The sequence below is a fragment of the Leucopleurus acutus genome, assembly GCF_964270905.1.
Source record: "Leucopleurus acutus genome assembly, chromosome: 9".
NCBI classification, from domain to species: domain Eukaryota; kingdom Metazoa; phylum Chordata; class Mammalia; order Artiodactyla; family Delphinidae; genus Leucopleurus; species Leucopleurus acutus.
Genome location: NC_139144.1, coordinates 29,380,141 through 29,406,710, shown reverse-complemented (window position 1 = coordinate 29,406,710; position 26,570 = coordinate 29,380,141). Strand labels below are relative to the sequence as shown.

General features: G+C 36.2%; 1 protein-coding gene across 1 annotated transcript in view; it reads left to right on the top strand.

The window, feature by feature from the left end:
• SEMA3E (semaphorin 3E) overlaps positions 1-24,269 on the top strand; it is a gene marked incomplete at its 5' end in the record, with an annotated part of 261,632 nt that extends 237,363 nt beyond the window's left edge. The window contains 4 exons of the mRNA XM_082846435.1: positions 1,599-1,765; positions 6,762-6,829; positions 8,336-8,475; positions 23,750-24,269. Of these exons, the coding sequence (XP_082702561.1) occupies positions 1,599-1,765; positions 6,762-6,829; positions 8,336-8,475; positions 23,750-24,202 (828 nt within the window). The 3' untranslated portion in view covers positions 24,203-24,269. The remainder of the gene's footprint in view (positions 1-1,598; positions 1,766-6,761; positions 6,830-8,335; positions 8,476-23,749) is intronic.
• Positions 24,270-26,570: the final 2,301 nt, after the last annotated feature.

Below are 26,570 nucleotides of genomic sequence, written 5' to 3'. Positions count from 1 at the left end.
TACAGTTTTAGTCTGACAAAAATACATAGTGGTTTACAGGTAATAGATTTCTTCACTTTCTGGTTTTAGAAAGGTTGACAAGAGTAGGTTTACCTCTACCACCATGATAGGACCTTATTCCATGATTTTTTTTTGGTAATGTTTTTGCAAAAACAGTGGTAATGATGGTAATACAAAAGAGTGTACAATGAAACACAAACCTCTTTTCTACTTTACTGGAACCAGCTTCAGGTGTAAATTTCTTCAGAAGTAGTTGTTGCATATATTACCTCATTTATTTATAAATAACCTTTTATGTTTAGGCAAATGGGAACATGGGATGTTGATTGTTCTGCTACTTCTACTTTTTACTTAATAACGTATCTTACAGTTTATTCCACATCACTCTCTATATATCTACATCACTTTTCTACGTTATATGTCTATGTGCGCTGTTAGTGGGAATGTAAATTGGTGCAGCCACTATGGAAAACAGTATGGAGGTTCCTCAAAAAATTAAAAATAGAACTGCCATATGATCCAGCAATTCTGCCTCTGGATATTTATCCAAAGGAAACAAAAACACTAACTCAAGAAGGTATATGCACCCCCATGTTCATTGAAGGATTGTTTACAATAGCCAAGACATGGAAATGAACTAAGTGTCCATCTATGAATGACTGGATAAACAAATTTTATACACACACACATATACATACATATATGCACACACAATGGAGTATTATTCAGCCATAAAAAAGGAAGAAATCCTCCCATTTGTGACAACATGAATAAACCTTGAGGGCATTATGCTAAGTGAAATAAGTCAGAGAAAGACAAATACCATATAATCTCACTTATATGTGAACTATTGGCAAACAACAACAGCAGCAACAAAAACAAGCTCATAGATACAGAGAGCAGATTGGTAGTCACCAGAGGCAGGGGCTGGGTGAAATGGGTGAAGGTTATCAAAAGGTACAAACTTTTAGTTATAAAATAGGTAAGCCCCGGTGATATAATGTACAGCATGGTGATTATAGTTAACAATACTGTATTGTGTATTTGAAAGCTGCTAAGAGAGTAGATCTTAAAAGTTTTCATCACAAAAAAAAATTTGTAGATTTGTAGTGTGTGATGAGGGCGGTGAACTAGACTGTGATCATTTCACAGTGTATACAAATATCGAATCATTATGTTGTACAGCTGAAACTAATATAATGTTATATGTCAGTTGTATCTCAATTAAACATGCAAAAAAAGACCATTTACTTTTCCAATCTCCTACTGGACATTCCTGTAGATCTTTTAAAAAGACCTACAATGTTAGATGACGAAAGACTCTACTTAGATAATGAATAAAATAGTCAACTTCTTGAGATTTTTGTCAGCCTTGCTCTAGCAATTTTATTACTCATGCATCCAAGCCTGTAAAAGTATTTCAGATCTTGGAGAAAATGAAAGTATCAGTGTTCCATTATCTGTCTTGAGTAACTGCAGTCATTTAAGTGAGTGTGCACAGAGGCGATTGTGTAGGAATGTGAAAATCCAGGTGTAAGAGCTCAGTGAGAATTCTGCCCATTTCTACTAGTGGCCTCTCTCTTCCTTGATGTCTCTAGCAACAGCTCTATATTGGATCTGCTTCTGCCGTGGCCCAAGTCAGATTCCATCAGTGTGACATGTATGGAAGTGCTTGTGCAGACTGCTGCCTGGCTCGAGACCCTTACTGCGCCTGGGATGGCATATCCTGCTCCCGGTATTACCCAACAGGCACACATGCAAAACGGTGAGACAGAGTCTTCCATGGAATCTTTCCCTTATTTAGAGAAACAAACCTAACACTATTTTCTTCTCTTTTTGTACTCATTCCATGAAAATAACCGTGTTTTGGTTTTTTTTTTTTTTTGCTTGTTTGTTTCTTTTTAGTGATTTTCCATTTATTCCAAAGTAACTTTGATTTTTTTGTTTTTATATTGGAATATAGTTGATTTACAGTGTTGTGTTTATTTCAGGTGTACAGCAACTTGATTCAGGTGTACATAGACTTTAGGTATATCTATTCTTTTTCAGATTCCTTTCCCATATAGGTTATTACAGAGTATTGAGTAGAGCTCCCTGTGCTATGTAGTAGGTCCTTGTTGATTATCCCTTTTATATATAGTAATGTTTATACGTTAATCCCAACCTCCTAATCATCATAGTCCTATTTTGTTCATAATATAAGTTTTGAAACATCCACATTTTACTGAAAAATAACTCCCATTAATTATTGTGTAGAGACTGGGCTGAGCAGGCTGCTGGGGTTTTATTTTTCCTCCGGCTTTCAATCAACTCTTCCCCCTCCTGAAACTTTTGCTGCAAGACATGAAACCAGTTTAGATAAACGTAAAATGTGGAAATGGCTAGCCACCCCACACGTGAGGAATTCAAAGACTTAAAAGGAAAATAAATAAATAAATTCTAAAATACATCCTGCATTTGCCCTGTGTCCTCCCGAACAGCTGGTCTTCATTTATTTCATTTTGAAAGTGAATATTTTAACTCCTAGGCAAATGCATGACCTGTATAATTAATGAAATGTGTGATTTAATTCAACACAAATGAAAGGTACTTAAAGACCTCCAAACTCTAATATCGACAATTCAGTGGGGTCATTGCTACTTGTTAGAGAAGGTAAATCCTGGGATTCTTTGAACAGGAGACCTTGAGGTACAGAAAATATTTTAAAGAATAAGGATCTTCACTCAAGTCAGAAGAAATTGTGCATTCTTTGGGGACAAAAATAAGGGAAAATATTTTTATTATAGAATAAGCAATTATCTTTTTCACTTGATAAAGTGACTAAAGATAATATAAAGCAAAAATAGACTCATATACAGTTTCCCTACTGAAAAGCAACTTTTATTAATTTCATTTACTCTTGCTCTTTCACTTTGGGCTACTTTTCTTTAAACCTTTTTCAAAATCTAATTTAATACAGTTGTTATTTTTCTAAGTTTACATGTATAGTAGAATCTCATTTTTAAAAACACTTAGTCACTAATTCAAATGTTTGTTAATTTGACCTTAGCTAAGTTAACATTGCAATGAGTGTTTAAATATATACTAAGCAGATAGTAAAAAGATGCTTTGAGGAGCTTCCCTGGTGGTGCAGTGGTTGAGAGTCCGCCTGCCGATGCAGGGGACACGGGTTCGTGCCCCGGTCTGGGAAGATCCCACATGCCGCGGCGTGGCTGGGCCCGTGAGCCATGGCCGCTGAGCCTGCGTGTCCGGAGCCTGTGCTCCGCAACGGGAGAGGCCACAACGGTGAGAGGCCCGCGTACTGCAAAAAAAACAAAAGATGCTTTGAGAGGACATTTGTGAACTAAATAATTTACCAACTGTATTAAAGAATTGAGTGAGTTAATTGATTTTGTACAAATGCTTAATGATATTTGAAAGCAATTCTTGAGGAATATAGCTATGTTATTAATTGAAAATATTGTTTTATGATTTATTCACTCATTAAGCCAGTTTCTGTACTGTGTTAAAGGGGTATGAATAAACAGTCACAGCCCCCTGTCTGTAGGAAATCAGAACCTGAAGTGGAGAATGGAATTGTAAATAAGGATGATAGCTCACCACTGAGCACTTAGTATGTGTAAGGTACTGGACTAAGTGCAATACACATAACACATTATTTAATTCTCAAAAGAACCCAACCTTTGAGCTCAGTCTTGAAGGTAGAGATATAAGGAGATTCCAGCTAAAGAGAATTAATTGTTTGTACAGAGGCACAGAATGTTCTGGGAAAGCTGTGTAGTTCCACAGGTTAGGAGTGAAGTGGTAGGATCTAAGGGCAGAAAGGTAGTTTTACCAAAAGTAACAATATTATTTATTGTTGTTTTATTGTTTTATTGTTTTTTTTGTTTTATTGTTGTTTTATTTATTATTGTTTTTAGCAACAATCAATATGTTTACAAGCCTTGCATCAAATACTTCCGAATAGCAGAAAGGTAGTTTTACCAAAAGTAACAATATTATTTATTGTTGTTTTATTGTTTTATTGTTTTTTGTTTTATTGTTGTTTTATTTATTATTGTTTTTAGCAACAATCAATATGTTTACAAGCCTTGCATCAAATACTTCCGAATAGCAAGGTTTCATATTAGGCATGCAAGAGCGATGAAGAATTTTAACTGAGCAGTTTCCATAGCTGAGTATGTCTTGGTATACAGTACATCTTGTAAGATTGTACATGCACAAGTTTGTAAGATAGTATTTAAAAGGGTGGACAAAAAGAGTTATTTAGAAAAAGTTAAATGAATAGGCAAAATCGTAGACGGGAAGGACTGAGATGCTGGAGGCAGGAGCCACACTCATAAGTGAATTAGTTCAGTTCAGTGACATGTAATGCACATCTTCCAGGAGCGTCACTCTTGTGAACCGTCACCCACCCCTGGAGGAGAACTTTTTGGATAAGTTCCAGGACATAAAGGGAAAATAGTTTGCTTTTATAGCAGATCGTTTTTGCTTCAGATCTGACTAGCAGCAGAAATTGAAAACTGGTCATTAAAATAAATACCCTTCTGTTCATGGAGTGAAAGTGAATCAACAGAGGAAAAACATTAATTCACAATTCAAACCACTTGTTTAAAATAGTCTTCCAAAATACACTATAATTTCTAGAGCTAGGTCTTTTTCTTCCCCCTTGCTCTTGTATTCCGTCTATTTCCAGCATTCTCTTTAAAAGTTTCCAAGAGGCAAGAGATATAAGAAAAATATGCGACTTGGAGAATAAACGACAACTTTGCTTAACCTTTCTAAAACTCCTGCTTTGAATACACTCTTTTTTAAATGCTGTAGTAAAGAACAGCTATTTTAGGATAGTATAAAGTGAACTGAAGCTTTGTTGGAGAATGTGATATCTTTCTTTTTAAATGCATGTTTCCAGTGATTTTAAACAAAATTTGTGTACACCTATCCACAATGCTTATCTAGTCTTAGCTGATTGTAGTTCCCTCTATTCTCAAATCATCTGTATAATAAATATGATACAATATCATTTCTGCAAAGTGGAACCTATTTCCCATTTCACTGATTTATTCCTGTTCCATTATTCATTATTCCTCAGCAGGCTTGGGATTCCCAATACCAAAGCAATACTCAATGAAGTGAGGAATTAACAGCAGCCTTTTATTCTCATCTAGAGCTGCTATCAGTTGTATAATAGATGTTAACACTAGTATAAAATAATATAGAGGTCTAAAACTTTTCAATTTTGCTCCTTACTTTTCTGTCAATGTTTATTTGCAGTTTGGCTCAGTAGAATGATACATGTAGCAGTTTTAATCTTAACTTTCTAAAATCTCAGGTCTTTAGGTAAGGTTTTCTAATCCACAATCTATCTTTTTTTAAACATGCTTTCACACACAGATCATAATCCTAAAAATCAATTGGAAATATTCTTCTGTCCTGGCTTTCAATATAGGGAGATACTTAAATGGTTGTTTAAGTATTGCGTTCTTAACTAGGATCTGAACTCATGTGTGAGGAAGCACTCCATCTCTTGAAATAACGTTCCAATATCACTATTTGGTGAACTTGAGGAAAAGCTAGAATGAAAAAAAAAATTGAGACTGGAATTTAGGGGTCCGTTAGCCCAATTTTATTTTACGAAGGAAGACACACAGAACCAGGATAGGCAAGGGGTATGTATAAGTTCATGCAGCAGATGAGTGGTGGCATTGGGATTTGAATCTGGTTCCCTTTTCCAAATTTTGTCATCGCATATGGTTAAAGCATCTCTTTCTCAGTCTGGAAGTCTCACCCATTTCCCTCTGGGGTAAAACTTCTGTTTTGCCTTCTGGTTTTCCCTCAGTCTTGAAGATATGCCATGATTTAGAGAAGCAAGTAGTATTTTCTGCTTTTATTGTAATACTTCTGTTTTTATCTCAAATCTGAATTAATATGCTGAAGATCTTGATTTTAGCTTCCCAGTACTAATAATGATAATTTCCATTGTTTAATTCCTGAGAACAGTGCTTACAAATTTGAAACATGGTATATATTCTGGAATTCTTTTTCCACGGATAAAGAATATTGTCATTTGTCAATTATATGTCTAAGTGAACTATAAAACATGAAAATATACTAGAAGCGTATTTGCCTTTTAGAGGCAAATTGAGGAGAAGTACAATATTTCTTGAGTTCTACTATATGTAAGACATCCTGTTAAACAGATAAATGCACCATCACATTCAATAGAGGCATATACTTTCTAAATGTTATAAGTGAATAAAAGTAAATTGAGTATATTATTAGTTTATTTTTATTAGCAATCATATTGATCATGACGTCTGTAGAACAAAACATTTAGATCCAAATACCTTAATGCACTTTAATATAGATAGGAATTTTATGCATTTCTACTCAAATAGGTAGTCTGCTTCGAATCCCATTGTCTTTATCTGAACACATTCTTTACCACCCAAGACACTCATTTTGAACTAGAAGACTTCTTGTTTAACTAAATTCTTAACGAAATGTAAAGAGAACCTTCTTAAATTATAATCAAACTCATGTGATGATTTAAAAAACAGTTTTCTATAGATCTTATCCATTGAATAACATTCAATGGAAATATGGAAAACTATGAAACTTGGATTGTATCCTGGTTTTGTATGACTGATCAATTTTTTCAGTAGCAGAATACTACTTGAAACTTTAATGCGGTTGGCTATCTTTTAACGTCTGGAAAATTGAAATCTGAACATCTCCTAAATGCATTTACTTACTTTCAGGCGGTTCCGCAGACAAGATGTTCGGCATGGAAATGCAGCTCAGCAGTGCTTTGGACAGCAGTTTGTCGGTAATCCATAGAAAATCGATTGCCATGGGTTTCTTAGAGTGTGCACTGAAGATAAACTGTCAGCTTCTTAAACAGGGTCCTTGTTTTCTTGGTGATTGATACACACTAGAACAATGTTCCTGAAAGTATTCTGTTTTTCCATGTAGTTACGATTTTGTGCATTTGATATATAATCTTTCCTAATTAGGAAAACGTTTTACCTACCCACCAAGCTTTATTGTTAGAATTCAGAAAGGGGACTCCTAGAACAAAAATGCTGCATACTTTAGGTGACAGTTGTCACAGTGATTTGCAGGATTTATTTCACCAGTTCAACCCTGGGAATATCTTCACCGTGTTTTTAAAACTTACAGTAATTTTATCAAGAGTGATCTAACTTGAATCAAGTCACCTACTAAGCGTTGGATAGAATAAAGTGAAACACTTGGACTCTTTCACTGGGTTTCTGATGAAAGGTGGTAGGTGGTCCAATGTGTAAAGGAAGAGAGAAAATTTCAGCTGCAGACAAATGTAAAGAAGTCAGACAAGACGGAAAACCACCGTCCTGACTCTTTACACCGTCATGGTGGTTGGTGAACAGGCTGTGCTCACCAGGAAGCAGCAGAGGGAAGGGGCACCATGATTGGGAGACCAGAGATATTTATACACAGATCCAGAGATTGTGGTCCGGGATCAGTTTGCTAGACCCCAGGCTGATTCTGGATTTGATGCAAGATGTAAGCCTCTGAGAATATTAGCTAGAGAAAGGTGGCATTATAGTTTTAGGGAAATATAGGGGTCAGTTTTGAATGCAAGGAGGACTCAGACATAGAAAAAAAATATCCTGGGATCTAGTACTGAATTTGATCTTGGTTAAAACAACAAAAAATAAATCCACTTGCTTTTATTCGAAACTGCAGTTAGGTATACTTGCCTCTATGCCCATTTGAGTTCAAGTTCAGTGAGAGCCTTTCTGGGCCAAAATACAGATTATAATCAAGAAGCTCTGGTTGACAAAGTCCTTAGTTCAGTTTCGTACTCTTTTCTTCCTTCAGGAGCCCCGTATCTGGATAAGTGCAGTCCATTGTCAAGATAATGCTCACACTTTTGTTTATGTAGTGCCATATCGCCTTGATTTCTGCTCTCTGCTTTTGGTTGTAATCATGAATTTTAGTTCTATGCCTTGCTTAATTGTTTGGTGCTTACCTTGCCCGCTTTATCAGTGGATGTTGCCACTGATTATCCATGAATTTAACACTGATGCACCTTCTTACCTATCGGACTGTTACATCCTTTGGAACCAAACTCCCAGTTACTTCTTTCTGTCTCACTCCATAGCCTGCTGTGCCTTTTTAATGCCTAGATTTTGGTGTGCTACTCTCCCTAAATAACTCCTGTATAGAAATTAACAATGAGTAATAAAAGTTAGTCACTTTGCTTTAGGGGTTTGAATAAAGAATCTTTTAAAAAATATTGTTTACCAGTAAAATCAAAGTCTCAAGGCTGATGTTAACATTTATGTTGTAGGGGATGTTTTGGATAAGACTGAGGAGCGATTGGCCTATGGTGTAGAGAACAACAGTACTTTGCTGGAATGTACCCCGCGATCTTTACAAGCAAAAGTTATCTGGTTTGTGCAGAAAGGACACGACACAAGAAGAGAGGAGGTAATTCATAGCTGCACATTCACACCGTGGTGTCTTGCATACAGCGTGCCATCAGTAAATAGATGATGCTTTATTTGGGTACTTAAAAATTAAACAATCTATTGTGCTGTACCTGTCATTTTAAAAGTGGGTTTTTTTTTTATTATGTGTGATTTATATACATATAAATATATATGTGTATATGTATAGGTATATATAAAGGTTTTTATATACATGTAGATTTTTATATACATCTATACATTTATAGACATATAATTTTATAGACATATATAGACATATGTCTATAGACATTTATAGACATATATAAATAAATTATGTATGTATGTATAAATAAAATTTGGAACCTAGAATTAGATTTTAACTTAGGAGCTTTCTTCGGCTTCATGATTTTAGTGTCATGTTGTAAAATTATAGTCTCAAATTGTATCACCCAAGGCAATGTTTCAGAAAAATAGCGAAATTAAACACCATTATCACATATATCTTAGACACATGGATAATAGAATTGAAACAACAGTAGCAGCGACATTAAACCAGTTGTTGATAAAGCTATTAAATCATATGTGAGACATCAACTCAGGGGTTCCACTGTTGTCCAAAAAACAGGCATCAGCTCTTTTATCCTTCTAAGCAGGTTTAGTGGTGGAGATTATATTTCTATAATTATCTAACTAATGAGAGAGGAACGAGTTGGGCTGCTTTTACTGATGGAAGACTAGGCAGCATTTAAAGCACACATACAGAACAGGCTGGTGGCAAACACTGTATAGGTGCATGCGGGTCTAGGGAGCTGGTTTTATGTAGGGCGGGGTCAAGGGTGTGAAGCATGTAAAGCTTAGGGAAGGCAGATAAAGCATTGTTGATGTGGGCATTGAACTTAATTTTTACAAAAATGGAATTAGAAAAATAGAAAATAGAAGAAAATTTGGTTATATTAAAGGGTGATAGACTTGGTGAATACTGGGGAAATGGTCCTTAGTAAAGAGAGGGTTACAAGTTGAATAAGGGGAAGAAATTCTAGAGGCCTGCCTTAGGACACAGAGGACAGCTAATAGGTACTCATAAGATAGTGAGTCAGGAAAGTCTGTACCTCATTTTGACGCTGGAGACGAAACCTTTGTCATCGGAAGTTTAAATGACTGATTCTACATGTAGAGCACAATTACATTTTATGCCTTTTTTCCCCCTAGCCTGTTGTGAAACTAAAAATCCAACATGTTTTTGGTCGAGAATCATAAAGTACATTCTGGGAACTGACTAAATTTCTATATCCCATGTTCCTGGGATAGCTAGTAGAGAGGAAGATGATACCTCAACTTAACAAAGACTATTAGAGATAATATAGAAAGGCAATCAGGAGAGGAAAATTCTCCTAAATTTTCATGACATCATAACAATAAATACGTGTCCAAAAAAGTTACAGTACATTGCACTGAAATAAATTATTGATTTAGTACTGAAGTATTTTCCATTGCACAAATCTGAGATAAAACTTGGTTTTTAAATTCCATTGTAACTGACTTGGCAGGAGAGGACCTGGGAATATTCTGTAGTTCTTCCAGTTGAATGGCTTCAGAAGACAGAGAAGTAATTCTTTCATCAGTAGCTTTCTTCACTCAGTATGTTCTGTTTCTGATTTGGAACTTAGTGTAATCTGCCTCATTTGGAAAACTTTACCAAATCATTTTGACATGCTGCATCCAGTAGTGTTCAATTTTAAGTTTCTTTATCATATTAATATAATCTACTTCTTTTTCCCCAAATTTTAGTCCCTATTTTCAACTACATTCAAATTTCCCTGGTATATTTACTGGTACTAGAAATTTTGAGTTTACTCTATGCATGACAAGTTGTATCATAATCAGGTAGTGCCTGATTTCTGTAGACATAACAATATATATTGAGTTATTCACAATCTAAAACAAAACAAAACACACAGTTGCTGACTTCGTCAAAAGCTGAATGTGCGTGCTGTGTACACAGAGCAAAATGACTTTACGTGTGTATTCTTTTGGAGTTTTTTAGAGTCTGTTTAGAGTTTTTTCAGCGTTTAGAGTTTGGACCATTTTTGCATTTATTATAGTTACTATAAGACATACAAGATAATCTTATTATCAAATCTTGACCATTGCACAGGATGTTTAAGTTCAACTAGTCCAATTCTTAACTCATGTGGGTATGCGTTTTTAGAGCATCCCTGACAGTGGCCGTCAAGGCTCATCCTGGACGCTACAAGCCACGGTCAGCCCATAGCCTTTCTGAAAATTTTTGATTGTCGTATCCTTTTATTGAACTGCTATTGTTGAGTCTGGAATCCACTTACAGATCCACCCTCAACTCTCCTGAGCTGTCCAGAAATCATGTATTCAGGTGGATGACGTTTTTGCTCCAATTAATATGTAGAAATGCTCCTTCCATAACCAAATTTCTAGAAAGCTTTTAGCAATTCAGTTATCTGGTTTCTAAACTGGATCACTGCCATTCTCTCGAATATGCACTTTATAGTTTCTTGCTTCCTTAAATAATAAATATGAAACGTAACATGTTATTAATTCCAGAAATGTTTATGGAAAGCCTAATTTATAAGTAATTTATTAAGTACTTCATAAGGGAACATCTTCCCTTGGCTTGACGACCTGGTTAATTGTGGTGTGCATTGTGATTCTGACACCCTGGGGGAGAAGCCTTCATAGAAGGGACTTGGGAGATGAGGCTGTTCTTTAATGTGCATCTACTGTATACAGGAACTGGGGTAGGCGCCTTACCTTCTTATTCTCGGATCTCACAGCTGCACCTTAGGCATAAGAATCCTCATCTTACAAATGCAGAAACTAAAACTCAAAGAGGTAGAGCTCATAAAGTCAGTTACAGACCCAAGGTTTGAACTCAGGTATTCCTGCCTCCCAAGCTGAGCTGCTTCACATTTATTCACCAGCCAAGTAACTAGGAATTTGCTATCTGCGTTTTATAAAATGTACCGTTTTATTCTTAAAAATGTATTTATAGATGAGATCGTTGAGACACAGAATGTTTAATCACTTTCTTGGTTACTCATAGCTAGTGAGGCAGATTCAAATCCAGGTCTCTTACTTCTTTCTACTAACTCACACCATCTTCTGAAATCAGAATTCTAAATACAGTTTCACATGCTCTGGGACAAGCATGGGGCAAAGGGAAAACCGTTCACTGCAGAAGTTCTGGAATTTGATTTCTGAAAAATGCTCCTGTTGTCAGATATATATATGTGTGTGTGTTTATATATATGTACATATATATGTATATATATATATTTTTTTCCCTCAGAGTTTAGTGGAGCGTGCTGCCTCAGCTTTGTTGGCACTCTACCTCATTTTCTTGGGTTTTAACTAAAATAACACTTTATTCATTTATTTGAAACTTATTTAGTGAGCATCTATTATGTCCTGCTTTCGTAAAACTTGTACTCTGGAGAACAGAGAAAGATAGCAATAATAATAATATGACTAAATAAGAACATTCTTTAAAGTATAAGTTGATGGTAAGAAGAAAAATACAAGAGAGATTACTTGCCGGGAAAGGTTGCAATATTAAACGGCTGGTCATGGAAGGCCTTACTAAGAAGTTCACCAACAAAGTGACATTTGCAAATGACTCGACAGAGGTGAGGTAATAGGCCACGTAACAGTGTTGGATAATGGCTTTCTGGACAGTGAGAACAGCAGGTGCAAAGGCCCTGTTTCATCAGCAGGGCACCTGATATATTAGAAGAACATCAGAGTGGAGGGCCACGTGGCTGGAGGAGACAGAGCAATAGGGAAACTAATAAACTGAGTCAAAAAGTGAGGTAAAGGGCCAGCTCATGCAGGGATTTGTAGGCCCTTATAAAGGGCTTTAGTTTTTGCTCTGAATTAAATAGAAAGCCATTGGGTAGTTTACAGGAGAGCTATGACATGGTCAAAATTCGGTTTTAAAAAGATGACTTTGGTTATTGTATCAAGACTGTAGCATGTGGGTGTGGAGATAAGGGTGGAAGCAGGGATGATAGGGACATGCATCATCATGTTCAATGGCACAACATTAACTGTCAGTGTGCCCTTCACCTACGAAGTCAAAGGATGGGCAAGTGACCGCCTCATACACATAAGAACAAGTGCTTCACATATATTCTTCAGTATTATTGAAAATTGTGAAGGCTGTTTAATCTATTTAATATCTCAAATGGAAAGCATTTTCAACCTCTGTTCTGCTCCCCAAGTGTCTAAAATTAGTGTTTTGAATTCAATAAATATTCATTCAGAGCCTACCTTAATAGGTGATGAAAAAATCATAACCTTAGCCTTGTTGAAGCCTATAGGCTTACAGTGTATACAGTAATGTGAACAGATAGTTATAATATATTGTGTTCATTACAACATCGTGTGAAACCATGGGAAAAGAAAATTGTCTCAACCGACAGGTCAGCTGTGGACGTGGCACTGTGGACACTTAGGAAAAAATCCAAGGCAGAGGTGACATTTGAGCTGTGTTTTAATGGATAGATAGAAGCCAACTAGCGGAAAGAGTGGTGTAATCATATGTGCTGGAGATGACAAACAATACGGTCATCGTAGATCTGTGGAGGACATGAAGATGCAAAAATGAGTAGATCCACCAAGGAACCATTTCACTTTATCTGTAAGCCCATGAGAATGCCTTAGACAAACTGTCTAGACACATTACTCTAGAAACTGGCTTACCAGCTTGGAGGATAGGCAAGCTGACAAGGAGACCATTTAAGAAGGTATTTCAATGGTCAAATGAAAGAGTTTTGATCAAACTAAACAGTGGTTGTGGGAAGGGAGAAGACAGATTTTAATTTTTATGAGATAACATTGAGTGCATTTGATATTTGAGATAAAAGAGAAATGATCAGAAGTGATTCATATGTTCCTGGTTTGGGTGTTTGTGTGGTTGATGGTGCAGTGATGTGATTCCAAGAATACAGGGAGGAAAGGAAGAGTTTGATTTGGGCCATATTGAATTGGGGCTCCAGTAAAGCATGCGGACAGAGCTGTCCTTCTGGTATATGCATGCCTGGGAATATAAAGCCCAAAGGAAAGATTTGGAATGGCAAGAGATGTGTGAGAGACATTAGCAAAGAGGCGCTAAATTCATGGAGATAATAAAAGTAAGAATAATCTAGCAAGCATGTATACTTAAATATGGCTTACTGTGGGCCAGGCACTGTCCTATGAATGTTACCTATAGTAATACTTTTAATCATTGCAACAGCCTTATGAAATAGATAGAATTATTGTCCCCACTTTATAGATAAAGAAACTGAAGCACAGAGATTGAGTTACTTGCATAATATCACATAGCTTGTGAATTTGAGCCAGATATTCTGGTTTTAACCCTAGGCCCTTAGTTACACTGCAGTGGTGCCTCTAACTGCCATAGCCTGCCTTGGAGTAAATAAGAAGCATTGTGAGCTAAAGCTAGAAGCAAGGGGGAACCGCACATATAAGGAAAAAATAGGAGAAGAAAAAACGCTAAAAGTTGAAGAGTAAAATCGTTAGGGAAACAAGTCATAATTGTAGTTAACATTCATTTAGTGCTTACTGTGTGCCCTGTACTGTTCTAAGTGCTTCATGTGTAGTAGCTTTTTTAAAACTTACAACATTTCTCTGCAGTAGTTAGTATTATTATGTGCATTACAGAGATAAAATTAAGTAACTGATGTAAAGTACACAAATGGTAAGTACCACTAGAGTAGTATAGCTTGAGGAAGTAGAGATGGTGCAGATGGGGATGTGGTATAGTAGAACTCAGAGAAAAGGAATTGGATAAGGACAAAGTAACAAACAGCACCCGTTGAAAAATTCAAAAAAATAAGTGCCCAGGCTCTAGTGCAAACATTCAGTAGAATGGTTAAGCCAGGAGCCATCTAACAACAGGTGAAGTGACGTTGATGCTCGGGGCTGTGTGGGATTAGAAACAGTTCGTATAATGTTCTCGACCTAAAGGCTTAGGTGAGAAGTTTGAGAGACGTCAACAGTAGGAGACGACAATTGAAAGAACTTCTGCTTTGCTTTTTTGGCTTAAGAAAAACAGTGACTTGGTCATGGTTAGAGGTTGAAGGGAAGTAGCCATGAAGAAGAAAATGTGCAGTTAATTGATGAAGCAAGATGAAGAGTATGGGAGAGAATATCATTGCAGAAGTGACAGGGTGGATTCTAAGAAGGAAGAGGAAGAACCCTCGTTCTCTGAACTGAGGAGAAAAGAAAAGGATTTTATGTGTGTGGATAAGGGTAAGTTCATTTACAGAATCCTAGTTTAGCTGTTCCATAGGCCTTCTATAATTGTTTAAATTAGGTGGCCGTATATATTTCTACATATAATTTGAATTTGGAATACAGCTCAAATCTTCCTTTTATGAAGGAGGTATAAAGTATGTTTGTGTGATTGCAAAGGACAGAACTGTTAGAAACACAACTAAATCACCCCAAAATGATATACCCTGGTTTATGAAGTCTCGATTTCTGCAGCTTGATGTATTTGAATTGACAAGCCTCCAAAATAATTGCAAAACTTGAATTCTGAGTAACATCCCAAAGGAAAGGCATCCCTACTTGTTAAGGCATGTGGTTGGAAAATTGCATTATTTCTCTATGTGTTTCTCTTTCTCTAAAATGCATGAGCACTATATTTTAAAACTAAGTATTGAGGGACTTCCCTGGCAGTCCAGTGGTTAAGACTGCCTTCCAATGCAGGGGGTACGGGTTCAATCCCTGGGCAGGGAGCTAAGATCCCACATGCCAGGGCCAAAAAACCAAAACGTGAAATAGAGGCAATATTGTAACAAATTCAGTAAAGACTTTAAAAATGGTGCACATCAAAAAAAAATCTTAAAAAAATTTTTTTTAATGAAATAAAACGAATTGAGGAGAAATTGAAATATGCATTGATTTGCTTAGATTTAAATATTTATTAGTTCACTGTGTGTAATTTTCACTTATCATGACAAAGAAAGCTGTAGTTTCTTCAAGCTACTCAGATTAGTGTAACTGCTCACGTTAATATGATCCTCATTTTGAATGTTTTAAGTTTGGAGTATATTATTTTTAACCTGAACATAGAATAGTCTTTGGAACCTTGACAATAATTTAAAACAGAAGTTGGCGAAGTACAACCTGCGGGCCAAATCTGGCCCTCAGCCTCGTTTATAAATAAAATTTTATTTGAAAACTGCCACGCTCACTTGTTTACCTGGTGTCTATGATTGTTTTCATGCTACAGCTGCAAGGTTGAGTAGTTATAACAGAGACCATATGACATATGAAGCCCCAAACCTTTATAGCCCTTTACAGGAAGTGCATTGACCTCTGATTAAAGAGCTCAAAATGAAAACGTATACAAGTAAAGTCTTATTAAGTACCTCTGTACTTTGGACAAAATATCTTTTCATGAAAAACCAAGCCCTCATTTTGTGCTGAGCACTATAATTTCATTGGAATGAGTTTTCAGCAAAACCAAACAAAATGAATATTTTCTTGGAATGTGCTCTTTGGGATTTTATTCTTTACTGACAAAACCAATGTGCATCCCAAAGACATTGTAAACAAGGTTGGGTTCTAGGAAGGAGTTCATAAATCCCCAGTGGGGAAGTTTCAGAGCAATCCCAAAATGCGTAAAATATTCTTCATGCCCATGCCAAAGTGGTATAAGGCAGGCCAGTAAGCTGCTGGTCCATAAGACCATCATCATAATTTATCCCTTGGTAAGCATGGAAGATTTATTTCCCCCTTGATCTTTGTTGATCCTTTCCATTGGGGATTCTCTACTTAAGGGAAACTATTTTTGTGTGTTTGTGGGTCTTAAAAATAAAGTATCAATTTTATGCACTGTATAGACTGCTTAAATAATGCTCAGATGTGCATGTTTATTATAGAAAGTTCAAGAGAGGATGTAAGTTGACAGCAAAACTCCAAAACTTCAATTTGACTTTACTCTCTCAATTCTCTTTTAACTCTCTACCAAAAATTTGTCACTTCTTAACTTCGTCTTCAGACCACCTACTGAGTAGGATAAATTCATCAAAGTTATTTAAATATTATTGAGAAATCTAAGAGGCATAGTTAACTTATCAGTCAGCAGTTCCTTCTAGATAACTTAAGAGTTCATTGCGTCTATGCTAAATTTGTACAGTCTCCATGAAAGCATAATTTTATTGATGATTCAATGCATTATGGAGACAGCTTCTCTTGTAAAAACAAAAGAAAGAAAAGTGGAGTACACAGATTACATCTTTTAATGTTGCAGTTGCATTATGTAGTCAAAACTCAGAAACTTTTGAAGCAAAATTTTATCTTCATTGTACCATCTTGTTGGCTAGATGACTTATGTTTTCTTGACCTTCACCAGTGCTAGCTAATCCATGACAGGGATCAGTGACAGCCCTAAGTTTACATTTCTGTCTTTATTTACATGTTTTGAAAGCATCAGATTTGTTTCACGTGAATATTATTTCTTTGTTTTTCTTGTTATCATAACATTAAGGTATGTGAACTCTTTGCCTCGTTTGAAACATCTGTTTAGTAGTTTTGACGTTTCTACTCCAGTCTGTTAAAAAATGTTCTCATTTTTTCTAAACTAACAACTATTTACAGGTAAATATTCAAAACTTACATTTTTGAACCTTGACAGGCATGTTTTTATAATGTCATATGCCTCGTATTTTAGTTCTGGAGTAATTAGCAATATAGCTTATTAATTTCATTTTTTCCATTGCAATGGCGAAGACAGTTTCTATTGTATGAAGGGAAAATATAAAGCAGCTATGTGATCATAAGAATGGATCTAGAGTTTCAGGTAGAACTGTCTTCTGTTAATTTTCCAAGAGAATGCTGAACACCTTTGAAAATTAAACATATAGCTTTCTAGATCTATGGAATCAGATCACGATCTGTTTAATCCCATTGAGACCAGTCTGACTGTGGACATCTGATTAAACGAAGTAACATGGTAATGCAGAAAGTAACTTTAAAAGTATATTTTAGAGACACTTGGATCTCAGAATTTATCATACTTTCCTCTTTCCTTTGGTCACTAGGAAATTTAGTTTGGAATTTATACTCCAATTAGAGTAGCTGTTCAGTGCCTTATGGTATGCAGTTTTGTGTTCAAACATTATCTTTACTTTCATCCTCTGTCCTCTTATTCCCTTCATCCTGATCATCCTGATATTCTTTTTTATTTTTTTATTTTATTTATTTTGCTGCATCAGGTCCTAGTCGCGGCATGTGGGATCCTTCGCTGTGGCGCATGGGCTCTTTGTTGCAGTGCACGGACTTCTCTAGTTGCGGCGTGTGGGCTTCTTTCTAGTTGTGGCTTGCAGGCTCCAGAGCGCGCGGGCTCAGTAGTTGCGGCACGCAGGCTCTCTAATTGTGGCATGCAGGCTCTAGAGCACACTGGCTCAGTAGTTGCAGCACGTGGGCTTAGTTGCCCCACAGCATGTGGGATCTTAGTTCCCTGACCAGGGATAGAACGTACATCCCCTGCATTGGAAGGCGGATTCTTAACCACTGGACCACCGGGGAAGTCCCCTGATATTCTTATCTATAGAAATTTTCAACAAAACATTACTTTTAAACTGCTGTTTGCTTATTTTCAAACAGTATTTCTAAAAGTATATAATTATAGTATACTAGAGGATGAACAGATCTTACAGACAATTTAGTTTATTGTTTTCCAAACCAGGATGATCATTACAAACATTTGGGGTTTATTTTATTTTTTATTTATTTTATTTTTTTATTTTTACATCTTTATTGGAGTATAATTGGTTTACAATGGTGTGTTAGTTTCTGCTTTATAACAAAGTGAATCAGTTATACATATGCACATGTTCCCATATCTCTTCCCTCTTGCGTCTCCCTCCCTCCCACCCTCCCTATCCCACCCCTACATTTGGAGTTTTTGTTGGTTTGTTTGGTTTGCTTTTTGGTTCTTATTTTTGACTTCAGTTGCATAATTTAATTATACTGCTTAGTTTATGGCACATTGTCATGATCAGTCCACACAATGTCCTCTGTTGTTTGACTTTATTTTTCCTAGACCACCTTTCTCCATTTTCATCCTTGCTTCCCCATGTACATCCACTGTAATGATTGGGATAAGTCCAGTACTACATTTGTATACTGAACAAGTATGTAACATTTTTAGTGTACATGAGCTGAGAAAATAAATGTATTGTGTTATAACTCTTATTCTGCTTCTACTTTTTAAAACTCAGCACTATGTTTGTATGGTTTATCACTGTTGCTTTGTGTGTCTCTGTTTCATTGTTTCTGAAGGCTGCTCATCCCATCGCGTGTATTCATTGCTCCTAATTGATCCATTCCCCTACGAGTGGACCAAGAGTGTTGTTAATTCTCACTACCATATCTTTGTTTTTTTGTTTTCTGTTTTTCTTTTGTGGTACGCGGGCCTCTCACTGTTGTGGTCCCTCCCGTTGCGGAGCACAGGCTCCAGACGCGCAGGCTCAGCGGCCATGGCTCACGGGCCCAGCCGCTCTGCGGCATGTGGGATCTTCCCGGACTAGGGCACGAACCCGTGTCCCCCGCATCGGCAGGTGGACTCCCAACCACTGCGCCACCAGGGAAGCCCTCACTACCATATCTTTAATGATCATCTCTGCAGGTAACCCCTTATAGATCTGAGTGAAAATTTCTAAATTATTATCTGTCAACATCTTTCATTTCTATAAGTATTGCCACCTTGCTTTGCAGAATTTCTGCACCATCTGCACTCTCAGAGCAGTTCATGTGGGTTCCCATTTCCCTATATCCTCACCTATATTTGGTATTTTCTATTTTTTGCCTTTCTTCTGGGTATAATGTAGTATTTTGTTTAAATTTGCATTCCTAAAATTACTAGTAAGGTTGAACATTAACTTTGCATACTTATTAAACATTTGGGTTTCTCCTCTGAATTGCCTATTTATATGCTTTTTCCATTCCATCTTTTATTTCTCTTTGTTGACTTTCAAGAATTCTTTGCATCTTCTGTGTATATTAATCCATTCTTGAATATAAATATTCCAAACTTCTTTGATATAGTTGATATTTTGAATACATTTTTCACAGTATAGAGTTCTTATTTATGATAACTTTCTTCTCAGCATCTTCTTGGGTTAGATTTACGTTTTCTCCAGTTGGATCTTTAATCTGAAGTAAATACAGCTTTACTTGTTCTCTGTATAGTGTGGTAGGTTTCCCCAAATGAGCTATTAAGTAATTCATCCTGTCTCTCTTGGGGAATCATCTCTGTCATATAGCAAGTTCACACTGGAAAGTGTTTTTAATAAAAGGAAATTTTTATTTTTATACTGTAATATATGATACATTTTCTGTAAGTCAAACACAGTTTTTTAATTGAAAGAAGGCCAGATAAACAAATATATAAAGTTGTTCGTCTTTATTTCTTTACTAAAACTGATTTCATTGTTAAATATATTCTGAACTAACCAATTCAAGGCCTATGTCTGTCCATTTCCTATAAAAAGTGTGGAACCGTATCATATGGTTGATACACATGGACATCACTGCTTCTTCCTGACTAGCTACCAGATGTGCAGGGTTCTTTGTTCAATTACTTTTTTTATTTGACATTATGAAACATACTGAATCAATCTTTATAGCTAAAAATATTAAAACCATTTTCAGTAAGAAATTTTGTTTTTATTGATTGCCTATAAGAATATTTGATAAAGTGATGTATTATGTACCATCTTCTTTTTTTTTTATAAATTTATTTCTTTTTTGGCTGCGTTGGGTCTTCGCCGCTGTGCGCGGACTTTCTCTAGTTGCGGCAAGCGGGGGCCACTCTTCATTGTGGTGCGCGGGCCTCTCATTGCAGTGGCCTCTCCTGCTGCGGAGCACAGGCTCTAGGTGCGTGGGCTTCAGCAGTTGCAGCACGTGGGCTCAGTAGCTGTGGCTCGTGGGCTCCAGAGCGCAGGCTCAGCAGTTGTGGCACACGGGCTCAGTTGCTCCACGGCATATGGGATCTTCCCTGGCCAGGGCTCGAACCCATGTCTCCTGCATTGGCAGGAGGATTCTTAACCACTGCGCCACCAGGGAAGTCCCTGTACCATTTTCTTGACCAGGGAAATCTGGTCTGCAGACAGAACAGCTGGATGAAAACAATTCTGTAATAAAGATTTGATGTTGAAGATATCCATGTTAACAAAAGGGGAAAGATTAAATTGTGGAAAGAATTCAAATCCAAATTTCTAAGTCATGTTTTATTTTTAGGCATATTTTTATCATAGGCCATGGAAGATATATTTAACTTTCAAAGCAGTTTAACCTTCATAGTGTACAGCTGTCCAGACTCAAGAGTTAAAACATCTTTTCCTAAATTTATGATTCACTGTAAGCAGGAGGGGAGACCAAAATTCCAAGACAGGCAGTATCTATAACATGCAAATAAATGATGTAGGACAATTCTCATTGTAATTGTCGTGCTTCCACATTTTTGAACCAGTCTGGACTTTATCTATACACAGTGCAGTTTCTCAAACTTGGGTTTCTGATTATGAAAGAAACACCTGCTTTTTATACCAGACTTGGAAACAGAAAACAGAAAACAAGAAACTACTTCTCATCCAGTGATGAAAGGTTTGTATTTATTTCTATTTTTGCTTTATTTCAAAACACTTTCATAGACTGCTTGCTCTATGCCAGAAACTAGGCTAGGTGACTTTCGTGTTTTCTCATGTATTATTCACTCTCACAGGAGGTATAGTAGGGAGAGATCAAAGGATCATATTCGTGATGATGTTTGTATGCAGATTCTTTTCAGGGGAAGACAGTGTCCTGGAACTGTTTTTTCTATGTATCTGTGGAGCACAGACCTCTTCTTTCATTAGTTAGTAACTGCTCCTGAAATCATGCTTGTTTCCTCTCTATCCAAGTCATTATTGAACTTACCTAGAAAAAGTGAATGACTTTTGGATGTATCTTTATGGGTATACCCCACTGTTGTGCATGTTTGTGCACTATGAACTAATTAGTATGTTCTCATTTTTCAGTGTGTTCTGAGCACTCACTGTGGAATATTCAGAGTGATTAGGAGATAGGCCTTTGCCATTATGAAACTTAGTATATGGTTCAAGAGATAAAAATTGTATGGAAAAATAATTTGAAGAGGAATAAAAATACCAACTTATGTACTACAGATGTGAATGCTATTGAGTTACAAAAAGAAACAAAAGATTTTTGTGGGCTGTAAAGAAAGTATTCATTTAAGAAGGGGAAATTTAAGCCTAGAAGGAATTTTTTTAAGTAATGGATGGGTGGAGTTCCCAACAACAGAAAGGAGTTCAACTAATGGAAAGAAAGACTAAGACCAGAATAAGACCTGGAAGTGCGAAGTAAGGGGAGAGCTCAGGGGCCAAGAGCAGTGGCAGTTGTGCGGAGGAAGGTTTGATTCTAGTATTGTATAGGTTCCCCCCACCACCTGCCCTTAAAAGTAAAACATTTTCTTGGGCTGCCATCATCACTTAGAATGTTTATTAAATATTCACAAGACTGAAACCAGAAATGCATTCTTTATGCTCATAGCTTTTATTCAAATATAGAATGAAAATAAATTTACAAATAAATATATGCATCATTTAAATGTTTATTTAATGTGATGACTTTTTTTCGCTGAAATAAGGTATCTCCGTGAACATATTTTGGAATACAGACTACCACATACGTGTGTGTACGTGTGTGTGTAAAACATCTATCCACAGCACCTTGTGCCATGTGATGACGCAGTCCCCACACACGTTGTTCAAGTGACCTCAAAACTTTTTATGTACATTAGTACGTAGAGTTGTTGTTTGGTTTTCATATGGCTGGAATGTATCAGTAACATATTAAATTTACCTTTGTTCTCAGCAGCTGGAAACTATTCAAACTTTAAAAATGGTTCAGAATAAACACAAAGACTCACAATGAGGTTGATCTTCCACACGATCCCAAATAGAGTTTATTAATTTATATTGATTATCATGAAAATAAACACATTAAGAAATCCTTCTAGAAAATTCATTCATCTCCAGAAGTGTTCCTCTTCCACCAACCCTAGTGAGAAACACCACATTAAGCTGCTTTGGGATAGACAATCAGAAAGGCAGAATCTGGTTCCTTGAGCAATGCTCACCTGCTCAGAGGAGCAATAGAGTCTGAATAAGTTCTCAATCAGGAGCATGACGAAAAGGAGTGGACTTTGAAGAGTAAAATAGCGCCCATATGTTGACATAAAGGAGAAAGATACCAGGTAAAAGAAAACTTATTACAGGACTGTTGTTATGTATTTGCAGGTCATGTTGCAGGCTCGGGTGTACAAGGGTGTACAGGTGAAATGATGTTATTAAGGGAAGGAGATACTTTGACATTGGGTGTGAAGGAGGCCTGAAGAAATGACATTTGGTTCAGCCTTTCGGGCTGAGAAGGAACCAGCCGTATGGGAGTCCCTCTAGGTCCTGAAACAGAATGAAGTTGGGCATGAAAGCAGGAACAGAAAGAAGAAGGATTTGGGGGAGACTGCCATGAGATAAGGTCAAAGAAACAGTCATGAAATACGTAGCAAAAAACAGTGAAATGGAATGGATGGATTTTTTGGGGTTTTTTTTTTCGGTAAGGAGAGAGAGTATAGGTATCCCAGCTCTCTCAACACAGGTCCTTGTAGGTACATTGAGCATTATGATCTGGGAAACATAAGAACCCCTGAACTAATAATGTGAGAAATGGCATTTGTTCTGGCATTACAAAAGAAATTGAATTTGACAAATCTTCATTTCACTCAAACTTTGAGTGCTATGCTGAACTGGGAGAAAGCTCTCTCAGTTTGCTCTTAACAATACTGATGTAAATTGACCTCAAAGTCATTGATATGAAGTGATCTCAATATAAATAAGTTCAGGACACACACACACATACCTGATGTAATTACGTCTTTCTCATATATATTTATATACTATATTTATATATAGTATAACAATATAAATATAATATAAAAGAAATATATGTATTAAAATATGAATTATAAATAAAATACTAACATCATTTATATACTTTATATAATATATAGTTAATATACTCATATAATAGGTATATAATATATATAATTATATATATGATTTTTAGGATTTCATCATACGATAACAAAAATGAAAAAATTCTAGATAGTGGAAAGGGTTATAGGTTGGCGTTCTTTTGTCCTGGATAATACTTCAGTGCCGTTGATTTTCTTGTTCTTGCAGGTGAAGACAGATGACAGAATGGTTAAGATGGACCTCGGTTTACTCTTCCTGAGGGTACGCAAAGTGGATGCTGGGACCTATTTCTGCCAGACAGTAGAACACAGTTTCGTCCATACAATCCGTAAAATCACCCTGGAGGTTGTGGAAGAGGAGAGAGTGGAGGAAATGTTTACCAAAGACTACGAAGAGGACGGGCCTCACAAGACGCCTTGTCCTGTTCAGAGCAGCATCCCACATGGAACCAAACCCTGGTACAAGGAATTCTTGCAGCTGATTGGTTATAGCAACTTCCAGAGAGTAGAAGAATACTGTGAAAAGGTATGGTGCACGGATAAAAAGAGAAAAAAGCTTAAAATGTCCCCTTCCAAGTGGAAGTATGCCAACCCACAAGAAAAAAAGCTCCGTCCCAGAGCCGAGCATTACCGCCTGCCTAGGCATGTGCTGGACTCCTGATGGGGTGAAACCAGCTACTGGCTTCTGAAGAATTTATATTTAGAAACCAAAAAAAAAAAAGAGAAAGAGAAACCATCCACCTTCTTTGCATTACTTAAAAGAGATTTCTGTAATACAGAAAGGACTATAAAGGTGTTACGATAAATTATTCTATATACTCATTTGACTGGTTGAACCTTACATAAAATTACCTAATTTTTTAAAAACGTTATTGCTTGATGATTTCACATTATATTTATCAAAAGGTGACCATAGCTGTAGCTTTGAGTACTTGTCTGCTTTTCCATGGCAATTATTATTTTACCCTGGGAAGACTTAAGATTATTGCAATATTGCTGAAAAATTAGAGATTTTCATAATCATGGCAAAAATATACGTTTTGATCCTTCTGAATTTTGCCTTTCCACCATGATGTAAAATATATAGAATATCAGATACTTTAACATTCTCATGTGAACCGTCTGTAGTCTTTAAGAATTATTGTGTTAGTGTTGTCTAAGCCATGAGCTTTATGAAGCGGGTGTGTTGTAATTATCGTAAACCATGAAGGAAAAATTGTGGTCACCTCGAGGCTTGTGCTTTTCATAAAACATTCATTAAACCACATTCACAATAGTCCTGTTTCAGGATGAAAACACATTCTTTCAATTTCACTCCAGTGCAGAAAGAAGAAAGTCAAGGTAACTACTCAGAAAAACAGCAAAATATGTCAGAACAGCTGGAGTGACAGACTCCAACTGAAAACATTTTTGCTGCCCTCTTGTGGTAGAAAAGGTATATTTTTTTTTTTTTTTTTAATTCTATGGATTGTGCAGTAAAGATCTGAAACCAGTTTCTCAGTAACTGTATCTAGCTCATTTTCAGAAAAGAAACTAAGTGGAGTAAAAATGTGTTAATACTTATATCATGTTTTAAAGTGGAGATAATATGTTTATTATTACCTCACAAGCCCAAAATGAAGATACTACGGCACTGAAGCTCTATTAAAACTTAAATTTTATGCCTTTTAAATAGTCTTCCGTGAAATCTAAAAGATATTCCAGAAACATGTTTTATTATTTAAAAATAAGTAAAGCATTCTGCTCTCAGATACCAAAATTTCCTTTCAATTTTATATTAACAAATAGGAAAATTGTTTCATGAGGTTCACTTAACTACTGAGATGTTTAGAGCACCTTAACTTTTTTCTTATAAATCTTATCCGAAGTTTTTATTTTTGAGAATGCTTATTTCCTGAAGTTTTTTCTTCTGTTTTGTTTAGCCATTAACTTTCTAAAATATGAAATTCTGAGAGTTTTCATTTAACCACAAACTAAAAGCAAGTGAATTACACATGAAAACAGTTATGAATATTTAAATGTTCATTTTGAATAACGTTCATTTCAGTTTTCAAAATTAGCTTATAGGCTATACATTTAAGAAAGTTAAAGTGTTGATAACTTGTGATGGTTTGCAATTTCATTCAAACATTAACAAATTTAAGAAAGTTTGGAAAGTTCATTCAATAAGCTACCAAGCTCCAAAAGTCCTAAAGGAAACAAATATATCAGAAGTTAACATTCTCTGAAACATGCAGTTGTTATTTACCTAGAAATCCACTGGAGGTCATTGCTGCCCACCAATATTAACCGAAAACTGTATATGTTTCAATAAAAGCCTGCCCAGCGTGGAGAAATAGAACCATAACCACAAATCACAGGGAGGGTCCTTAGCCAACTTTATGTCTGAAATACTCAAAGTGAACAGATAAGGCAAAGCATAATTGAAAATATTCTTCCATTAACACAAGAGAAGGGAAAGTAGGATTTTCTCCTGTATTCAAAATTTTTTAAAAATAAGGCAGTTGCCGTATAAGTAGTTATCACTTTAAATAACACACACAAGCAGTTAATAATAATGATAGCAGTGACGTCAATTGTGAGCTAAAATATTTGGTAACTGAAGAGAGAAGACTAAGGAAAATAACTTTTCTATGACGTAAGTCTTAAGAATAAATGGTCCTACAAGCTGTTCAACTAAAATGAGATGACTATTTTAACAAGAAAAAGAAAGAAGCTTTTTAAAATGCTAACTTGAAAGAAGCCTGATAAGAAAATTTTGAGGACACAAGTTCACAGTTTAGGGAGAGCACTAAATTTCATACACACTTATTTTTCTGTTTTCTCGGTTTCTGTCTCTCTCTCTGTCTCTCTGCTGCCGGCTCCTCGCTCCTCTTTTCTCCCCCCATACGTGAGTGCAGGTACACAATCTCACACGCACACACACATCATGACATACTTTAAGATAAATTTCCATTGCCCTCTCAAAAGACAAACCAACAACCTATTCTGTCCTGTCCTTCTTGGGAATCTGAAACATACCACAAAAA